This window comes from Mus caroli, unplaced genomic scaffold (genome assembly GCF_978045245.1).
Source record: "Mus caroli unplaced genomic scaffold, Mus_caroli_1 scaffold_12, whole genome shotgun sequence".
In the NCBI taxonomy this organism is placed as follows: domain Eukaryota; kingdom Metazoa; phylum Chordata; class Mammalia; order Rodentia; family Muridae; genus Mus; species Mus caroli.
The window spans coordinates 80,798,038-80,821,363 of NW_028227267.1; the positions used below are offsets into that span (position 1 = coordinate 80,798,038).

At 35.2% G+C, this 23,326-nt stretch overlaps 1 protein-coding gene across 5 annotated transcripts in view; it reads left to right on the forward strand.

The window, feature by feature from the left end:
• The window catches only part of Pcdh17 (protocadherin 17), an 89,982-nt gene extending 68,937 nt beyond the window's left edge, over positions 1–21,045 (forward strand). For 4 of the 5 annotated variants that reach the window (XM_029469018.2, XM_085828806.1, XM_085828804.1 and 1 more), the window contains 2 exons: positions 4,436–4,519; positions 19,211–21,045. In XM_029469018.2, coding sequence (XP_029324878.1) covers positions 4,436–4,519; positions 19,211–19,893 — 767 coding nt within the window. In that variant the 3' untranslated portion in view covers positions 19,894–21,045. The remainder of the gene's footprint in view (positions 1–4,435; positions 4,520–19,210) is intronic. The other variant, XM_021182027.3, reaches the window with a different exon arrangement.
• Positions 21,046–23,326: the final 2,281 nt, after the last annotated feature.

Below are 23,326 nucleotides of genomic sequence, written 5' to 3' on the forward strand. Positions count from 1 at the left end.
TAAAAAAAATCTAACTTTCCATTATATTTCTAGGCCTTTGAAATTGTTAATAGCCAAAAACTAGGAATAACTTTAATAGTGATTTTCTCTTGTAAAATCTGGACCAATGATTCAACCCCCTATTCACAGGCTCCTGTAAAAAAAGATTGGGACAGAAGCCTCATTGTTTGAAATGAATTTGCAGAGTTATCTTACTGTTCTAAAATAAAGTGGGCTTTGAGTTATCACATAAGTGGACTTAATATGCTGTAGAAACATTTTACTGTAAACGGTATCATTAATTTGAAAGACAAATTTTATTGTATCCATGTATTAAATACTATCTTGGGGTTGCTATAGATTGATCAGAAGTTATGAGAGCTTACAACTATTCCAGAGGGCCAGGGTTCAGCTCCTAGCACCTAACTGGTTCCTCAGAATTTTGCGTAACTACAAATTGAGGACTTCTGGTATGCTAATTTGGCCTCCATGTGCAATATATTGATGCAATACACATACACAAGCACATCCACAGCACTTAAAATAATTAATGAATTTATATATATATATATATATATATAATATAATATATATATATAAAACTACTGGGTTCAATCACTTTGAGGAGAATTATTCAACTTGTTATAGACTGATAATAGATTCTCACTCAAGCTTTGCAATTACTAGGACAGGTGAATACTGCATCAAAATTAGTTATAAAGTAATATACTTTATTCCAGTTCAAAACAGACTAGAAAGAGTTAACTCAGTTTTTAAAAATTATATGTATTCCTTGACAAACTCATACATGTGTGCAGTATATTCTGCTTATAGTCACCCATCCTCTCTCCTTTTGGGACCCCCAACATTAAGCATCATTATCTTTACAAATCCCTGTCCAGCTTTCCTGTTTTATTTAAAAAATATTTTTTAAAAAAAAATTTCATCTTTCTTTCCACAGAATCTATCCAAGTGCAGTATACTTGAGAAAAATCTATGGTGATATATTTGAATATAAATTTAAAAAGAAATGGTATAGATTATATATTAGCTTACGAAAGATCTAGGGTTATCGTATCGTTTCAAGGAAATTTCAAGCATTTTCCAGACCAAAGGCAGCTGACTCACTGAGCCTGTGACAGAATAATCAAGACTTGCTCAAGCTCAAGCCAGACAAAACCATAGCATGGAGAAAGAGAAGTGGACACAAAGAACCATGCCTAGCCAAGAAGCTATTTGCGATTTATGCATGCGTGGAGAGGGAAAACCACCTTTTTACGTACAGTGACACTGAATGGATCAACATGACAGGCCAAGTGCCATCATCAGGAGTAGTTAGCCAATAGAATCTACATTCTTTGTTGGTTTATTCCATTCTGTTTCTCTTTTTCTTATTTAAGAGAGAAGATTATGAAGTTGGGTGGGTTGAGAGGCAGAACTTGGATGAGTTGGGGACTAGAAAGAATATGCCCAAAATATACTGTGTAAATCCTTACAGTTTTTTTTTTTCTTTTTTCTTTTTGGTCACTGTTATTGTAATTGTTAATAAAAATACACATACACAGGTGTGCGGATACCTTTACTTACAAAGTTTCTTTAATAACAACAGACAAGGAAGCAGCTCAAGGAAAGCTGTCCCTTCTTATGGAGCTAGGAATGTGCTGTACTGTCCAGAATTTCAAACACAATAGCACATGAAAATAAGATCCTCAGCAGTCTTAGGAAACAGCAAAGGCAGCTAATAGTTTGGAAACTTTTTGACAAAGCATCCTACAGAACCTCTGGGACTTTCTGTGGGGTTGCACCTGCTGAATCCATTCGAAAGTGGAAAAGAGCTTACTTAGGCAAACACTAACTTAATTCACCTGACCTACTGTTCATCCATGCTAAGCAGCATTCTCTTGCTTATTACCATGGGTTTACCCTATAATCGAATAGCTGACGGAATCTGATAGTTTTCAAGAGAACATGAGAACCCATATCATTTTCCCAAAGAAGTTGAAAATTATTTTTTTACTGGTTTCATGTTATTTTTTCATCATTATAAGTTTAAACTATCCGAAATTTAGTTATCATAACTTCAAGACTATGTCTAATTCAAGGTGCTTTGTGTTATTTTTTTTTTAAGATTAATTTCCATAATGGTCTGGCAGGTCTTGTAGTCATTGTCATTGATTTTTCAGTAGCATACAGTTATAACTCTTTGGCCAAAGGATTTAGGAATCATTGCATAGAGAAAAAAAACTTAAATTTAACTTGACATGTTTGAACTTTATAGTGCTTTTTTTTTAATTTGTGGCTAATTGTCCCATTTTCTTTTATAGAGATATTTTTTTCTTTTTATTTCTTTTATGACTTGACATTTCTCTCTCAATAGGCAGTATTAGTTGGCAAGAGCTGCTGTAGCAACGTGCTGATGTTATTATGTGCCTTAAAGCAACAGTTTGTAAGATCTCACATATACAGAATCTATACCTACAGAATTAAGGAGGTAGCTGTGCCATGCTGTTTCAGACACGCTTCCTTGTTTCTTCCTAGCTTCAAGCAGTTGTCAGCAATCTCAGATCCACTTCTAAGGTCTGTCACCCTGGTCCCTTTGAGATCTCTCTGCCTGTCTCTATGTCTGCTTTGTCTTCTTACAATAATCTTTGCATTAGAGCAAATGTAATCCAGTGTGACTTTGTCCTAGGGAATTTCAGCCTCAAAGACCTTATTTCTAAATAAGTTCCTCTGTTTTAGTACTGGATGGAAATAAATTCGGAGGACTTGGCTTCAATTCAGCCTGAGCAATAAACTCACTGAATTTTTCCAATTAAAGTCTGTCTATACCGTATATGGCTCTATCTATGTTATGGTAAAATAATATAATAGTTTGGCTGTATCTAAAATGCATTAGATATTGATTGGTGATCCATCAGTTAGAAACAACGGTTCATTTGTTGATAGGTCTGATGAAAATACAAGGAACCTGAATAATATACAGAAATAATACTATGTCTAATAGCAATTAAGATTAATCAATATCATGGGTTATACACATTTTCCTCTATGTCTTCTGTAGGAATGAATTCTAATGTCCTTTTAGAATTTTCAAGTGAACGCGGTAGTAAGAACACTTTGAGATCTACTGTATTTTGTAGATTCTGTGTATCATTCATTGTGATGAATATTACATTTACACATGTAATTGAGGCAGACCTTTTTAGGAGTTTCATCTGTTATTGGAGTTGTGCTTTAAGATTAGAGGGAAAAGCGCGCGCGCACACACACACACACACACACACACACACACACACACACACTCAACAGGAAACTGGTGGTGGTTGTAGGAGAGAAGGAAATACATATAGGACAACAGTGAGAAAATGTTTGCACTCTGAGTAACTACTCAGCCTGCTTTACCATAGAATCTGCATATTCTCACTCTAAGGGACGGCCACAACAGATGTGCACTTAGTCACAGAGCTAAGAAAATGAGATTGCTTTAAAAATGAAGTTACCTATGCTTACCAGCAGGCATTTATCCTTTCATTTTTATTTCTGGCAGGACTTTAGGCAACAATTGATTCCAGATATTCATTGCACATTTCTGTCATACAAATTCAAAACAAAATATTCTTTCCTTTTTTTTTCTTTATTCTAGGAAGTAGATCAATTATACATGCCCATGATATCATTATATACCTAAGTCAGAGGCTCATGAAGTTAAAACCGAAAATATCAAAAGGAAAAATATGTTGTATTTCAAAATTTGTATTGTTACTGTCTTCACACTTAACAAAAAGTTACATTTAAAATTTAGGCATATGTTATTTATGTACTATTATATAGTGTTAGAACATATATCTTTGCTGAAAGAGATACTCATTGCAATATAAAATGTATAGTTGGAGCTATACATGAATATATATTTGAGACTACAGATTGATATATTGATGTATAACCATTACTAAAGTAAATACATTCTTAATATTGATTGGCCCCTTAAGAGATAAATTATATATATAACATATTGTTTGAACTTCAGATAACCTGCATCGTGTAACTAGTGTTTAAAATGCAGTGAACATTTTGAATAAGCCTTTATCTCTGGGTCTATTATAGAATAGTTTCGAACTTAAATTTCAGTTATTCGCTGCTTTACATTTTCTGTTTATTTGAATAAATGGACATATCATCACTCTGATGTAAGTTTCCATTGACTGGAGTTACTGGCAGTAACATATTTTTTTTCCATCTCACTGAAATGAAAATCTCACTTAAAGTAATTTTTCATGGGGAGCCTACATCTTATGTAACTGAGGAATTGTCATTGCCCATAGCTTTTAGGGAATTGATTATTCTCTGAAATATAATTAAAAAAACAAATTGATAAGGAAGGATTCATGATTCAGTTGGCCCTTTTTGTCTCCCTTGGTCTTTCTATTTGTTAACTAAAAATATTTTATTTTTCAAGCATTCCCGACTTTGCTTTCCTTTGCTATCCTCACCCTACACACCATCACTACTAGACTTCAGTCTGTTGATCCGCTTCCTCCAGGTGAGCAATTTCTTCATCTGCTAGCTTTCTTCTCTGTGATCCGAATTTTACTTGTAAGATGGCATTCATATGACTGTGCATTTGCCATGCGGAAATGTGGACCTTATTTCTTTAAGGGAAAGTCGTAGTGATTTGCTGCTAATTCGTTAGGAGGAGCTGCGTGTGTGGAGTTGAGGCAAGAAAATAAATGCACGAAGTCGGGATTGTTTATTATATTTAAATGAGTTTTAGTGGGCCATTGGCAATTATGGAACGTCTACCTGTTATACTAGTTTCATATTCTAGACAGGATAAGTTTTGCCAAGGGACAATTGGATTCACCAGAGTGGCCTATACAGGAAAGAGAGACTTTTTTTTGTGTGAATTGTTGGTGTCAAGCAAAGTACTTCCCTATCACAGTCATAAGAACTGTTTACTAGGTCCTCAATTTCCTGTTTTTTGGACAACCAGTTGCATGTCATCTTAGATAAGGTTTCTTTATGGGAGCTTATCAGAGGCTTTTAGTGCACTACTTTAAAAAAAATATCTTTACACATCACTCCAATATGAATTCCTAGAGTCAGGGCAGAATCTAATTCATATGAATTCTAATATCTGCCAGAACACAGCATCACTATCCTCTGAAGTGGATGCAATTTGTCAATATATTCTAATCTCCATGCATGCTCTGGATGTGATGTAGATAATCTAAGCACACTGAGGTTTGATGTAGCTGGTCCAGCTGAGTGGAAAACAGGGAGACGTATAAGGAGAAGCCTAAGCTATTCATTACATGTATAGTCTGGATTTGTATACTCTCAGTTACTGAATCATTTGAATGTGTTTCATAGATTTGATTGCCCTCTGAGGAGTGTAATCTCTGCATACAGAAAAGGCTCATCATTGGAGAAAATGATTATATCAGGTTGTTGCTATGTTGAAAAAATATAAAAGCATATTCTGGCAATCGACAAATCACTGTTATATTTATTTGTGTTGCTTAACTTATGCCAGAAATGGACTCGAAGTTGCCTTACTTCCTGTGCGGAAATGAATGGATATTGGAGATAAAATGTAATGGGGAAAAATAGCCTTAAATGGATAACATCAGAGTGAGAAGAATTATTCTTGTCTCTCACTTGGAGATTTTAAGTTAAAGTTTAAAACTTCAGGTTTGTGTGTATGCCCATATAAGCATGCAGAATCTATATAAAATCTCTGTTTTTCTCTTAAATTATTGGGATTATTTTTCGCCAGCTGAGAAGGAGAGTTTTATTTTTCAATGTATTACAAGTTAATTTTAATAAATGCCAAAATATATTTTTAGCTTTCAGAATACAAATTTCAATAGTTTGTTCCCTATTTTCTTATGCACATTTCTGTCTTGATCTGATATTTACTTTCTGCTCAAGTGCATATCATATGTATGCTAACAGGTACACATCTACATGTCCAGAGATGCACCCACAATTTGCACGGCCATTGATTGGTATGAATTTCTGAGTTTGGCTGTGAGCTGTGCCTGAGCATCAAGAACCCCAAAAGTGTGGTTAGGCAGAGCAAAATTTATCTTTATATCCACTGGATAGCTCTGGACTTTGCCTTTAGGCATGACCCTTCCATTCATTTCCAGCCAGAATACGAATTTTATCATGTTTACAGCGAGTGCATTCATAAATATATGTTTGCCTTATACTTAGTAGTATTTATTTAGGGGTAATTATGTAGCAAATTTAAAGTTATTGTATCATTTTCAATACTTGCTTTTGGTTGCTGAAATTATCAAGGTAATCAACATAGTGAAGCTTGCAAATATTGTCCACAAACAGACGTTAGGTGATAAAAGTTCAGTTTAGAGGACAATTGTGGAGGTTTACTTAATATAATCTTTTCCTAACATCTATATGTTTGGATCTATCATTACATATATATCATAAATATTATAATAATTGATTTAACATCTTAAAATAATTAAAATACCAGCACTTTGCTGCTAAAATATCTATTATCATATAAATAAAACACGTGAGTAGTAGATACAGCTGGCCACCTGTATTAAAAGGTTTTAGAGAAATAATCAACCTATGTCATATAAAATAATATCTTAAGAAATTTGTAACTGAGTTGAATATGCACATTTTTTTCTTGTCATTATTAAGTACAAAAATTAGTGTCACTATTTACATAGCATATACAGAGTCTAGCTATTTAAAGTAATCTGGAGATAATTAAAGTGTGCAGGTTATATAGAAGTTTTATCTGAAATGACCACATTTTATACAAGAAACTGAGAAATCAGTAGTTTAGATGTCTATAGAACATGCCAGACCCTTTCATGTATACCAAGCAAAACATCTAACACTTTTTCTGTTTTATAGGCAATAAGGATATAAGTTATGCTTGTAAAAATTTAAAGAAAAAATAATATATAATTTATTTTAGAATGTATATGAACATATATTTATTTTTAATAATAAAATAGGCTTACTCAGTAAACCAAAGAAAATGGGCCGAAAGTTTCCCCCTACCAACTACTGTTAGCCTAATATTTTTCAGTTTTTAGTAATATTACAAATGCCTATATTTGTGTCTTTTGTGCTCATACTTAGTTTTATAAATACAATAAATCAACACTAAGCATTTTAATAGGAAACTAGCAAATATAATATTTAAAATTGTATTCAATTTTGGGTGGTCCTAGGGATTTCATTTGGGACAATTATAGGCTAAGAAATGAACACACCTGCACTTTATAATGTAAGGTATGAATAGGTTTTAAATGAGAGTAGATTGCTATTCACATTTACAAGTTTAGTCTCTTTTGAGCAGAAACTTAGTGTGGTTCCATCTTTGTATTCAGTATTTTTCTGTAATTCGATTTTTGTATTATTATTTCTAAACTAATTTTAGGCCTTAGTTAAGAGATTGCTGCAGTCTATGACAATTCAAGGAGATTTGCTTGAGGATGAAGGCGGTATGTTTGCTACTTCCTAGTCCACCGTGTAATAGATGAAATAGTATTTGTTTCTGCTAGAGAAGAGAGGCAGGGAGAGAGAGAAGGAGGGGAGAAGAAAGACAGAAACAGAGACAGAGACAGAAACAGAGACAGACAATGACACACACACAGAATATATATATATATATATATATATATATATATATATATGCATATATATAGAGAGAAATTAATAATTTTAATAATTTTAACATGTAGGAATTTATTTTCTTGTGCCTCAGGCTTTACATAAGACTGATTATGGAACACTTTTAACCATAAGTGAGTAGTTTAAATGGCCTTTCAGTGAGTACCAGGACCAAGGAAATTTAAATAAATAAATAAACAAACAAACAAACAAATAACAGCTACTTGATATCAGTTTGGGCAGCAAGAGAGATCATTCTTAGGATTGAGCATACAGTTTTAGTACAGTAAAATTTCAGTCCCAATGTGCTTCAATTATCAAAGAACATCCTAATGAATTCTGCCTGTGAGGTCAATATGATTTTTTTTTAAATTAGATTTGAATTACAAGTCTGAAACTTAAGTATGTTCTCATATCATTTTGAATTTGTTTTCCTGGTATTATTGCTCAGGGGAAATATGTTTCCTTTTAATCTTCTCTTCTTTGTTCTGGTTGTGGTTGATTAGCAATTAAGTCAGAGGAATTGCTCTCTAAGATAAGGAAGTGTTTAAGACCCCATGGCAGAAAACTTCTGATGTGGGCTGCGATATGTGTGTGATTGTCTTGAGCAGAGCCTTTGGCCCTTGGTTGGTTACACAGCAGCTTAGCCCACCAGGTCGCATCTCTTTGCTTTCTGAGTTTCCTGACCTTTGTTTTTTGAACTCTTCATTTCTCTTCAGTATGTTTTAATGATTACAGAATATTAACGCTGCTACTAGAGAAAAAAAATGTCTTGTCCTTGCCAGTAAAATCCATTACAAGAAACATTTCAGTGTATTTACTCTAGAACATGGAAATTGAATCTATTGATTTTGCTTAAATTTTCATTCTTGGGACGATCCAACATTACATGATAAAAACATCTGCTTCCAATAAACCAGCAGTGTATTTACAGGTACTAACAACAGATGATCTCAGGAAAATACGCCAATAGCAGAGGGAAGTGTTATGTATCTCTATTTCCTCATAGTTCTTTCAGCTCCAGTCTGTGATTCCACTGGCAGTGGTAATGGTGGTGTTGGCTGGCCCATGATATATAACTTGTTTTAATAAAATGAAGTTGAAGTTGTTGCCATTCACACTTCTCATATGTCACTCTGAGGTAACCTATACATCAAACCTACATACTATCTGGTTTGATGCTGTCATGTAAAGTTTTCCCTTAAGACCAACCATATTTAACTAAAATATAAATTTCTTATGATTTACATATGATGCTTGAGTGAATATGCACGTGGAAACACACTCATGGTGCAGGCTTCATTTTGTTTTTACTTTTGGTAGAGAAGAATTATCATTATAGGAACTGATTCTCCAAAAATATTATTTCCTGCATATATATATATACATATATATATTACACATATGCATATATGAAATACTGAAAATGAGCAGAGCATTTTTCTGCTCATTTGGAATTATACCTAATTTAGCCTCTGAAACATTATCTGTCTCTGTCTCTTTTAGGACATCATTTAAAAAAAATAAACTAAGCAATTAAAACCTTCCTTAAAACTTCATCTTCTAAGACAGCCATATTTCATTGAAAGGTGTTGATTGATTCCTAAATAATAAGGAGAAGATTAGCTATCTCTGACTTAACTCTTTTTCTACGAGTGCTAAGAATGACATTGATTCTGTTTACTTGTTTCTAGCAATTGAAGACAAAGAAGTGCTAGAAATGAGCTGAACAACAGGATTTAAATTGGTAAATAGATGTACTTCCCTAAAGAAATCAGATAGCAGGCATGAGAGAGACACTAATAAGACTATCTTGCTTGCTTCTTACAGAGTTTGGCTTAATAGGCATGTTTTTATTGACCTTCCTTACAGGATTACCACTTTGCTAGGAAGATGACTTGAATCTTAAGTGTATTCATCCGTGTCATCTAAAATAGTGCCATTATCAGAGATAGGGTTAGCTTACAGAGGCAATAAAGGCATAAGGAAAGCATCCTCTGGAAAGATAAAGAATAGTAGCAAATTTACATAGTCTCTGGTCTGGAGTTCACACAATTATTTAAGTTGCTAGAATTTAAATTTGTCCTTGTAAACTAAACAGCTTTTGTGAACTATTGCATACCAGAACATAAGTTTTACACTGCATATAAATTAGGTTCTTCTGAAAGCTTCTTAACCCTTTGAAGACCTCACAATTATGAAGACATTAATTTATATGTAGATGGAAGCATTCAGATAAAGTGTGAAATACAAAGGCAGCTAAGTTCAAACACAAAAGAAGCTGGCCCAATTTACACAGCACTGCCACAAGAGATAGAAGAATAGAAAGGCAGTCAGAAATTCCTACAAGAGAAAAAAGAAACCTAAACATGCTGAAGTGTGGGTCAGATACTCATTCCTGGATACTCACTAATTTGACAATAAAATGATAACAAGCTGATTATTTAAATATGGTTTTGATTTCATTAGCATTGTCACTGATTATATTTTTTTTTAAAGAGAAAGTATTCAGCCCTATAAATTTGAGTAAAATTATATTGCCAGACAAGATTTCCTTGTTTTATCATTTAAGATGATATCTTTACAAGCTAGGATTATATATATATATATATATATATGTGTGTGTGTGTGTGTGTGTGTATATACAAGCATGGTGTTTAACAAGTGGATCTGATGTTGCTCTAAGCATTGTATATATCATAGAAATAGAGTTCCTATGTAAAACTTGTAGGTTCTGTTTCAGTGTGAAAACTGACATTAAGAGTTCATCACTGAATAGTTTTAAATTATGTAAAGTAATGGCTTCTATTGAAAAATCACTAATTGGCTTTGGAATTTCTTTTTTTTTCTTTTTCCAACTTTTTATTAGGTATTTTCTTCATTTACATTTCAAATGCTAGCTCAAAATTTCTTAAATTTAATATTCCTTCCTACTACATGGCCTTGTTCTCATTTGTGTGGTATCTTCTTCCTCGAAGACTCTAATCATTTCTGAAGGTAAACAGAGTAATCATAATAAGTATTTGGGGAAGATAAGGGAGGGAGCATGAAAATTATTTGGAAAATCATGATATTTTCATCATCTGAAACTGAAATGCTTATTCTGGAAAGAATAGAGCCTTTCTTTAATTATTCCTGTTGACTTAAATCATCTGCATGTTGGATAAAATTCTGAGATTCATATTCTATTTTATTTAAATTTATCCTTTCTCTTGTTGGTATTTTGTTTGTCCTTCACATATGTGGTAACATATATAAAAGATGGTTTATGATTTAGGAAAATTAGAGAAAAGAAGAAGTATTTATGATGCACAATCACACTCGCTACTGGATCTCTGCTAAAAAATTAAAAAAAAAATTATTTGAACCTAAAGACTTGAAGACTGTCTTTAAAATAGGAGTAGATAAAGTAAACTGGAATTTGAGTAGCCAAGACGTGGGACCAGAGTGACCATGCCTGAGAATAGTTTTGGGAATAGGGAAGTGTGTTACTATTAGCAGTAGAAGGATGGAGATGCAAGCCTTCTGAAAACCATGCTGATTTGGATACTGTCTTCTCTTTGGTACATTTACATATTGTATAAAATAAATGCTGTTGAATTTCTTCCTCATTCAGGGGTCAGATAATAGAGGAATTGTACAAGAAATGTGGTCAATGGCTCAATCACCTTTGTGCCACATTGCCAGCTATACTGAGGTGTTTATTTGTTTGTTTGTTTTTGTTTTTAAATCTCATTCAGAATTTTCCTATGGAATTTTTAGATGCTAGCTAATTTTACCCACACATTTATTTTATTTGTTTTTGTTGTTGTTGTTGTTACTGTTTGGTGATGAAGCTTATATTCTTAAACCGATAAAGCCAATCTCTCATAGATCTGTGAATTGTACACTTCTTTTTTATTTCTGTATATTTTATGAAACTGTAAGATTTATTTTCATTGTGTTTGGAAAAAAATAAGCTTTCAAAGTCTTTGAGAATGCAAAAGTATTGTTTGTGGGTGGGAAGAGAGTAGAAAACTGGGTTAAATTATTATTTTATTATTACATATTTTCCTCATTTACACTTGACTATCCCCAAATCCCCCTATACCATCCCCTACCCTGCTCCCCAACCCATCTAGCTCCTTCTTAGAATGGGGAACAAAATACCCATGGAAGGAGTTACAGAGACAAAGTTCAGAGCTGAGAGGGAAGGAAAGATTATCCAGAGACTGCCCCACCTGGGGATCCATCCCATATACAACCACCAAACACAGATACTATTGCATATGCCAGAAAGATTTTGCTGACAGGTACCTGACACAGCTCTCTCTTGTGAGGCTATACCAATGCCTGGCAAATACAGAAGTGGATGCCCACAGTCATCTATTGGATAGAACACAGGGCACCTAATGAAGGAACTAGAGAAAGTACCCAATGAGCTAAAGGGGTCTGCAACCCTATAGGAGGAACAACAATATGAACTAACCAGTACCCCCCAGATCTGTGTCTCTAGTTACATATGTAGCAGAGGATGGCCTAGTTGGCCATCAATAGGTGGAGGGGCCCTTGGTATTGAGAAGATCATATGCCCCAGTACAGGGGAATGCCAGGGTCAAGAAGCAGGAATTGTACACTTCTATCTGGTTGTTGTGTTTGTTTCTACTCTTTAGCTGAACCCATTCTCCCTAAACTCTATTACAGTGTCGTCTATCTTTTGAAATGAAGATCAAATAGCACCTTTTGTATAGATTCCTTAATGATATTATCACATACATCATTCTGCAGATTTCTTTTCTTGACATTACTATGGCACATTTCAAAATGTAATTATTCATGAATTGTTTTCTTTATGTAGAATTCAAATCTATTTTATACTCTCTCAAATACTATCTTTTCTTTAAGCTCCTTGAGGATGGGCAAAGATTTCACAAACTTGTGAATTTGAAAGTCACTAATTTACCATCAACCACTACCTGTTATAATACTAGACACAAACTAGTTGCTTAATACATTGATAAACAATGAATCGTTAGACATGTTGTCTTTAAAGAAACTGAAGAAGTACACACCATACACATGCCTAGAACCTCTCTATTAGAACACTGTGATTACATTGTTTTGCATGTAAAGGGTCTGCAATAGTCCTTTTCGCAAAACAAATGCAAACCTGTATCACTGTACAATATTAAGCCTGAGAAGCAGTTTTCCTAAGGGTGCCTGTTAGGAAATTGATAGCCCCATTTAGCTGTGCCTTCACTTCCAAGCATCTGCTACTGCCCCAGGTGATAGCTGTGCCTATATAAGAAGACTTGGGGAGGAGAGCACCTACATTTTAAATGATAATCTTGGAGAAGTGTGCTGTGGGACACACTTATATTTGTGCTGTAAGTTTCCACAATATGGGTTAGTGTCTCTTGTTTTATATACCAGGTACTTCCATATCACATTTCCTTCTATTGTTTTGCACTTGTTCTGTAACATAAATTTTATTTCGATTTGTCTCAGGCTTTTCTTCATCTCTGAGCACTATCTGTATGTTATCTATATATATTCAAACATTCCACTCTGATAGGCATTTTTATTTTGTCCAAGAGGTCACAGACACTTAAAACCATCCCTGAAGGTGAGCAGGTGCATTGACGAGTAAGCACTACTGCTCCAAGCAGCTCCAAATCCTCAGCAGCAATTGGATTCACTTGAATGATATAGGCCAGTGGTTTCTGGTGCCTGAATGCAGCCGTGGCAATACATTTAGAGGCATTGTGCAATGCAGGTGCACGCTTGAGGATTGGTACTTCAATGCCGCCACGGTTTGACTATTTGATGGTATTATAATAACCCCCCTCTTCAAAATGTGCTCTCTGCCTATCTAAAGCAGATAGAATAGCATCCCACACCTAAAATAAAGTCTGAAAATGGGATTGGTTGTGAATTCAAATGATGCACGTGTGCTTCTTTTGATGTATTTTGGTTCTGTGAATTATATTTCCAAAATCTTATCATTTATAAAAAAAATCACTACAAAATAATTAAATTCATTGTCCTCAATATGAAGGATTTTTTCTCATTAAATCAAGGATGTGTGAACAGTTACCTTCTGTAAGAAGTGTATCATAACAAAATATTTTACTTCACGCATTAAAATTTAAAGGCAAGATGACACCTCACTTCCACCTATCAGTTGCAGTATTTGATTAGTGAACAGCATAGCTTCCTGTGCCCAAGTGAGAAACACAGGGATGCTAAGCTCTGATGGTAGATTGCCTAGAATGTAAGTGCTTGTTCTTCCCCATCACAATTTTCCATTCTCATTCTCCATTTGTCGTGAATAATACACAGACCACAGTTATTAAATCATGTCTAAAATAAAGCACACCAGTTTTGTGAATCCTCATTAAGCAAAATCTTACCTCTAATACAACTGTGTTTTCAGAGTATTCATATTATCTATCAAGCGAATTTTTTTATTCTGAAAGGAAAAAAAAAAAGAATAGTTTTTTTGGCAAAGTAACTTGGCTTCCCATTTTTCAGAATAATACCAAAAGTGAAATCTGTATTCCAGTCACAGACAGAAAGAGTGAAACCAGGTTTATTTTTATCAAATATTCAAGCAAATAGGGACTCAAAACTTATAACTGGAATTAATTTCTACGGATATAGATTATTACGATCCTAATTTTCTGTAGTGACTCACATCGTCACCACAAGCTCTTTGGGATTTACAGAATTGCAAAGGGAAGTTAGTGAATAATAACAGCCAAAAGAGGGGGGAGGGGAAACACTGTTTATGTTAGAGAAGTGTCATTTCACAGGATGTTGCAAGTCTACCAACTTAGTGAAAGAAACCTGCTTTCTTAGCTTTGTTGAACTGTATTCTGACAGGATTCCGCAGTTCCCAGTGATCCTTTTTCCTGATCTATAAGAATGTACTTGAAGAAATTGGAATTTGCTCTGCTCCTAGAGAAGCGTGTACATCCTTATATGTACATTTATATGTATGCACAGAAGATTTAAAAGAAAAGAGAGCAACAGCAAGCTGGTGTAGGAAGCTATATGTCCTGATCCATGGCCAAAGATCTTGTTTTGTTAAAATTTGCAAGTAGATGAGAATCTGAGACCTATACTGTGCTTAGATACTGTAGTACTAACTTAAAAGCTACCATGCTAGCTGGAAATAGACGTCAGTGCCTATCCCACTTTTCCAGACAGCTGATAGGTGTTATGAAAGCTTATATTGGTGAAAAAGATAAATTAGAAATAAAATAAAATGAGAATAAAAAAAGTGTGCTTCTATTTATACAACAATCTGCTCGGAAACAACTCTAATTTTACAATGTTATAAGATGCACTACCAAGCACTGCTTTAATAGAAAAGCTCTATGCCTATTTAAAGCTGTTTACAAAACAGAAATAAAAACATCTTGTTGGTAGTCACAAAGCACAGAAGAGTTTTAAATACCCCTCCCTACTGCTACTGCACTGCAGAACTTCCTCACTCACACCCTGATTGACACACAGATTTGCAAACATCTGTGTCACAGATATTATTTCTTCATTGTACATATCTCTAAGTAGATCAGAGTGGGATACTGAAGGCATATGTATATCTGATGCTGGAAACTCTCTGCTCTTTCTGGAAACTTTTTTTCTCGGGTATAAAAACATGTGAACTTTGGAGGTAGCATGTATATCTGAAACTAAGAGGAGGGATTCTCTGATGTCCTCTCCAACTTTCCTAAGCCACTGGTGACAGGTTTGGTGTCACGTATTTTCCTTTAAGTGCTCTGTATAGTGCTTTGAAGAAAAGGGAATGGGTTTAAATTTATAATTTGAGGTAAGTTTCTGCCTGGGAGCAAGATAGAAAAGAAAAATTAAATAAATTCACTCTGAATTAAGATAATTGTGTTTAGTTACTCAACAGTTTTTCTTTATAGTGGACATATATAAACACACACACACACACATCTGGCACTCTGGGGAATCACTTAGATTTTGCAGAACTACTTATATTTGACAAAGGTTCACTTTTCTTTGCTAACCCTTCCTGGCTTCACCATCTTGGCTTTAATTTGAACGTTCACAGTAGCTGTGGACAACTCCTCACTGAGCATCAGAATGGCTAGGCATGTCTGATGATGGAGTGATGTTCTAGGATTAAACTCTCAATATAAAGGTTAAATAATACATAGCCTTTCACTAAGACTGCTAAAAGTGCAACTATCTAAGTGTTTAATTATGAAATTTTGAAGTTAAATACAGTTAATTCGTTGACCTAAACACTGGTTTCACACTCATCACGATACAATGAAGATGATAATTAAAATGGTGTGTTTCCTTTACATTTCTATCTTTCTTTCCTGTTTTTGAGACAAAATTTCACTATGTGGGCCAGGCTGACCTAGCTGAGCTGCAACCTTGGCTTCTTGAGGGCTGGTTTTAATAGATATAATTTTGAGAAAATGTAGTGCAAAATCCCAATCCAGACTGTTCTGAAATCCACAGTTATCATCCCCACTCTTTCAAGTCATAATGCTACAGGAATGTACCACATTCAGCTGAACGTGAATTTTACTAACAAGGAAATGATTGAAGCTCGTTGGTTGTCAGGAGGCGTTTCATTGAATTAGATACTTAAGAGTTCAGACTCTGTAACCTCTATTTGTGGATGTTCCGATATATTTTTTTAATTCCACAGTTTCTGTCACGTGTATACCTTTAGGGCTCTGCTGTCTTTCCAAGAAGGGTCACATTCTTTGAAATAATGACCACGTAGTCATGAAGCAAGGATGACAATAAGAGAGAATTATTTCTAGATAATCTCAAATTAGAAGATAAATTGGATCAGAACAACTCTGGTGTGAGCTCTAATGCCCAGGGCCTCTCTACTTGTCTAAGACAATCCTCAAATCTATGTCCATATGATCTGCTTCTTGCAATTTTACTATACTACATTCTGCTTGTCCATTCTTTTGAAGACACAGAGTACAACTTGATTAAATTCTTTGATAGCTGTAATGCTTGACTGAATATTTGCTTTATCTTTGGTATCACACAGTTAGCTTATTTGAGGAGATTTAAAACATCCCAAAGATGGGGTACATGTGGCTGCTATCTTCCCAGTAGATGTAACCATCCTTTAAGTGTTCACCTTCATAACCACCCTCTTTCCCTTTCTGTTCATCTACCGATGCCTCAATCCTTTTCTTCCTCTTCCTTCCCTTCATATTTCTAACCTTTTACTATTTTCTCCTTTCTTAATTTCAATTATTTCATTTTGCCTAATACTTTCTTTCTAGCTAATTATTTCCTCAATGGGACCATGTCTCTTTTTACATCTACCTACGTGTCTGTTTATGTAAGTTCGTTCAGGAAGGCTCTACTCGTTAATTCTTACTTGAACTTTTGCAGTTACAGTTAACTTTATGCTCATAGTTTCTGCTGTTTATACAAAAAAAATGCCATTCGATTTTCCTCACTGTCTGTGAACTGCTGGCGTCAAAATTATAGTGTAATCACAAGCTGAAGAACTTGTAATGTATCATAATCAATACGTTAAATTTGCTTCCCTGGATGTGACAGAAAAGAGTCAAGTAAAAAACTCTGGGCAAGTGCAGCAGTGGAGCACAAACACTTGTTTCATGTTGGTGGTTTCAAAGTCAGGGTCGATGCACATTTTTTTTTTAAATCTGCATTAGTCTATCTCTTTCTCTGACCCTAAATCCATGCTGAGTTCATTCAGGGCTGGTTATGTAAATAGCTGAAATGGAAGTCTAGTCAATACTGAAATACGAAACCATGTTGGTATGTTTCAAAAAGAGTGTATTGGTTGTAAATCATTTAAGGTAAAATGCTTGGAACCAAAGGATACAAAACATTAACAAAGCCATGTGATGCCATTCAGACCAGAAAGCCTAAAGAAAATACCTCATATCAAACCATTAAGGCATTAAAAATATAATTTTTTCTGAGTTCTAGGTTCGTCTCTAGTAGTTCATGTCCCATTTACCAGGCTTCCAGACAAAGTCTGTATTACTCTATTGATGCATAATTCAGACTACCACTAAAGATTCTTTCCTGCTTTACATAATAAATTTAAAAAGGAATGCTTCATTTTTCCAAGGAAAATAATTCATTAAAATGGTAAGTTAAACTATGTGCAAAAGCAACATAAATACTTCTAAATTTTCATAAGTGTAAATAATATATGCTATGATGTTTGTCTTGTCAAGGTACTACTCTGGCACTTCATAAAACAGTATTTATTCCATGGCTGAAGTTTCTTCTGGTAAAGTAGTTTGTGGGTACGCTTTGTTGGTGACTGATGATAAATTTTCTATGGACTTTAAGTACAAAATCAAATGTTTCTTGTGACTTTGAAAGTTACCATACAAATAATTTCAAATTTGCTGTTTTCCTATGTCAAATGCATTGCTTGTAGACTTCTCTTTCCTTGTAGAGTGTACCATGTATTGTAGGGATCATCTAGCATCAATTAAAAGGCAAGCCCTAGGGCTCCTAAATGTGTAGGGAATTCTATTCCCATCACATGGAGGTAAATTGTAAATATCCTCTTCTCCTAGTAGTAGTCCCCGATCAAAATGCATCATTAAACAAAAGGGAAGTAACCATTCATAGAGGAAAGGAACAAATGAGTAGGTGTAATTCAAATACATGGTTGAAAATATTGGACCCAGTAGGGAGTTCATAGCTACCATCACAGCGAAGGCATCTTACTTCGTGTTTCCTCATCACCATCTTTAAAATAGGAATCATTAAATAATGCTTTACATAGATTGTCAACATGTCTATTGTCAAAAAGAGATGTACAAGTCTTCAGAGCAGACATTTTTGTTTTGAGCAGGAAATCATGAAGTGTCATTATTCTGAACTATACCTGTTGAGTAAGCCCTTTTCACCCACTTACGCCAAAAACAAAAACTGAAAGTGAAGGGAATTGATTACAAGATCCACATGCATATATAATAAAACAGGAAAGTGCCCTTTTGACAAGCTTATTCATAATACATTGTGATAGGAAATTCCATTTGCTGCTCTCAGTAGGGTAAAAGTCAGCTATGAAAGGAACCCTTTTATTTCATGACTGTCACCAATGTAACAATTGCAAATATAAGGATCAAATATTTTTAAAGTATCTTAGAACTTATTATGAAAATCTGTGATCCACTCTTTACCCTCTTACTTGATTTAACAAAATGAATCCTGACCATCCTTTTTGAAGCTCTCTCTCTCCAGCACGGGTTACATAGAACAAAGACTAAATTCCCCAGGGGATCTGGTTACAGTGATGGTGTATTCCACAGAGAATCACTCTCCCATGACCACATTTTACTTCTTCCCAGGCTATGGGAATTCGTTAATATCTAGAGAATAGACTTAAAATAAAACCATTGTCTCAACCAGCAGGTTTATGCAACCATCCTGAAATGTTTTAATTATTGTTTTCTTTTCCTTTTTAATTAAGAGAGCAGAGGTCAAGCAAGCCCACTGAGAGCTGATCACAGCCTCAAGTAGAAATGGCAAGGAAACTCTAAATGATCGGATTGTTGTTTTCTCTTTTGTTTTGCAGAACCAGAAGAGTGCATTAATTGCACAGATGAATGCCGAGTGCTTGGTCATTCTGATAGGTGTTGGATGCCACAGTTCCCTGCAGCCAATCAGGCTGAAAATGCAGATTACCGCACAAATCTCTTTGTACCCACAGTTGAAGCTAATGTTGAGACTGAGACTTACGAAACTGTGAATCCCACTGGGAAAAAGACTTTTTGTACATTTGGAAAAGACAAGCGAGAGCACACGATTCTCATTGCCAATGTGAAACCTTATTTAAAAGCCAAACGTGCCCTGAGCCCTCTCCTCCAAGAGGTCCCCTCAGCATCTAGCAGCCCAACCAAGGCATGCATTGAGCCTTGCGCCTCAACAAAAGGCTCCCTGGATGGCTGTGAAGCAAAACCCGGGCCCTTAGCAGAAGCAAGCAGCTCCTACCTGCCCACTGACAGTCAGTACCCTTCACCCAGTAAGCAGCCAAGAGACCCTTCCTTCATGGCTTCTGATCAGATGGCAAGGGTCTTCGCGGATGTGCATTCCAGAGCCAGTAGGGATTCCAGCGAGATGGGAGCTGTGTTGGAGCAGCTGGAGCAACCCACCAGAGATCTGGGCCGAGAATCGGTGGATGCCGAAGAAGTTGTGAGAGAGATTGATAAGCTCTTGCAGGACTGCCGGGGAAATGACCCTGTGGCTGTGAGAAAGTGAGGGGGAAAAGGCATTGGTGTTTTCTTGTCTCTTCTGTTGATTTGAAAATGATCACTTCCGGTGAAAACCCACTTTACAGGGATGGCAAAGGACCAGTGCTGCTTTAAGGCTTTTAGTGAACATCTGAAGTGCCCACAAGTATGTTCTTTTCACTGCTGTTTCTTTTACAGAAATAACAATGGTTTTGACCAAACTTATATTAGGACAGAATTAATGATGCTTAAAGAGAAAGGAGAAAAGAGAGAGAGAAGAAATTGGAAAGACACAAAAAGGAGGATGAGACAAGTTACCTTTTGACAATCTGTTAGGAAGGTATGCAGTGTGAGACTTAACGTATTTCTGATCACTCTAAGACTGTCCTCCCACGAGATTGATGCTGACTTAACTGTTTACCTATAAACCCATACAAAGCAGGGTCATATTTGTTATCTGTGGTGGACTACTAGCTGACATCACAGGCTTCTACTGAAAGTCCCGAAAAGACCTTGCAGTAGTCCAAGCTACACCAAACATTAACACATATTTGTGGTAAACATTTCTGTATAAAGTACCTGCCAAGCATAGAAACACAAAGACCATTCCATACCATTAGTCAGAAAGCAAAAGAAAAAAAATATGTAATAATAACAAAACAGAAAAAAAAAGATAAAACTACAAAAACCCTTGGTCATTTGTAAGACACCTCATGTCATATAAAAGTTCAATGTAAAAAGATATAGTCTGTGTTGTCCTGAACACATGTAGACCTATTCACTTCATTAAAGAAGAAAATTTTGAAAATTTAAAAATGTCTATTTAGCATTTTAGTGTCCAACAAAGATATAAGTAATGGTGAGTTTATTTTACATTTGAACAGTTCTGAATTATGGGTTATCACTGAGTAGTAATACTGAGAGAAAATTAACATAACTAAAATGTTTTACTCAGTTTTTGGACACTAAAATAGCTCAGGAACGTGAAAAAAAAAAGACTTAGACATAACAAATCACATGACCATTTAAATGTGCAGATGTAAGAAGATTCAATGTGTTTACATCAAATGACATATTTTTATTGATTTATTGCAGATTCCGTGCATATGAGCCAAATTGTTGAGTGTATAAGAGCTATATTGTGTATTTTATTAAATTAATATATAGTTGTGTTGCAAAACTCTTTGGGCTTATATTGTAAATGGCGAGTGTTGCCTCGGTAGCTGTCGAACTCTATGAGTTTTGTTTTTCCTGCTTCCTTTTCCCCATGGAGCGTGGGGAGCAGGGCCTCAGAGCAAAGTCTCTCATTTAATGTATAGTCTACCAAGTATACAGTACACAATTCTGTTCCAAGTGTGCTTGAGTGAGCCGATGAAGCTAACTGAAAGATCAGAAAAATACATCTGTCAGTCATAGTTCTGTGCAAGTCCTTGTAGAAAGCTTTGATTAAAGTCATGCTAAATCACAAGAAGGTTCCCCCTTGCTCTCCATACCGTGAAGCTTCTGCCTATGTAGATATCATAACATTGGTTGGCTCTCAAAGTATCTTCAGTGGTTCTGGTGTGTGTACACATCATATTCGTAAGTGTACGAAATGTTCTAATGCATGTGTAGTGCCAGTGCTGGTTACATGCATTGTGTGCTGTGTCACAAGAGGTTTGGGTCTTAAACAAAATGTGTTTTTTAACTTTATCTCTGTGCTCTTCTGCCTGTTTTTATTTGTGTTCTTTGAGAATAATACCTATTATTCCACCATTGGTTTCACCTTTTCCTGTGGCATTTAGCAAGTTTCCAACCTACTTCCTTACGAGGCTAAGAAAACTCTAATTTCAGGAATTGGGAAAAATAAAATTAGCACTCACAGAAGTAGTAGCAGATGGGGAAATGCCTTGATTGACATTTCCCTTCAGCATTTAATTTTTTTTTCGGCATTTAACAGCTTCATGGCAAACAGTTTGAGCCCATACCTTGGAAAATGTGGTGCTGAGTTAAATAAAGGCTGTTTATGCTCTGGAGCAGGAAAAAAATTTATTATTTGCAAACTGGGAGGGATTTCTGTGCCTTCTTTTCTGGCCACCAAGCCAGTATAGAAACAGTATATATGTCAAAAATAATAATAACCTTATACTAAAAACAAACAGAAAAGCAAAACAAACTTTGAACTAAATTAAATTCTTTAATTAATAATAATAAAAAATCTGCTGGAAATCTTTCCATCATTTCAGGAAAGTTTTAGATTGTACGTTTTAGATTGGATGATCCCCCTCTGCCTTATTCTCTTGAGAACTGCATTGGGGTCTTGGTAAGAGCCTCTCTACATCTCTACTCCTGCCTTTTGTTATCCATCCATGTTTAAATTAGAAAAGAGGGGATCTTTTACATGTGAAATCCAACTGACCCTATATTTTGGACCATTCATGTCTGTACAATGTGTGTCTCTGTTCTATGATGTTACTTTTACCAGGAGACTACAAATTGATTTAGCTGGATAGTTAGTTGAAAGTTGCTGAAAATCTGTTTCTGTAGTCATCTTGAGCTTTGCCTCTCTCTCACTATTCAGATAACCACTTTAGTGACATCTCAAGCAGTGTGCAAGGAAACGCAACGCAAACAATAGGTTTATTTTTCGAAACTTCTTAGTTCCAAGTAACCAGCTGTTCAATGTATTGTTAAGTGTCAGAAACATTGAAACGCCATACAAGTCTCAGAATTGGTTGTGCCAACACGTGATGGATTGAGTCTAAGCTGTCACCAGTGGTCTGCTAGTATTAGCTGTTTAATACATTATCTGTACTTAATAGTGATTATTTATTTACAAGTTGGTGGTAGTTCAAGTCAGGACTCTGAGCTTTTATAGTTGAGGGAATCTTGTTTTTATTCATCTCCCTGGGACCTGCCTTTAACTCAGAACACTGGTGCTTGGCTTCCAAGGAAGCCTTTGTGATGCCAAAATCATACCTTTGTGGAAACAATGGCTGTAATGGATGGTACATAATTGGGGGGAGTTGAGGGGGTTTCTGGGATTTAGAATGCTTTACACACACACACACACACACACACACACTGAAAAAAAAAGGTATTTAAGCAGAGGAAAACTGTCCATTTAGGGAAATTTTAGTAAAAGACACAAAATGAAAAAAGAAATGCATAGTGGTGAACTAAAGACAAAACATCAGTAATGAAATCTTTTCCCCATTTGTTAATGAGGAATATGCTTTCATTAAAATTCAACATAGTACGAATCACTGTTATGCTATATCAAAGTAAACACTGAAGAGACATCTATATTCTCAAAGAAGATTGTCACGTTGTTTCTTTACTAGACAAACTTATCCTTATGGCAAACAACACAAAAAACTAGACCTTGTTCCATTGATTCACTGAATTACCGGGAGAGAAATTGATTGTTGCTTTCCCGAAATTACCTAGGCTCTTGTAAAACATGACTTTCCTTTTAAGGA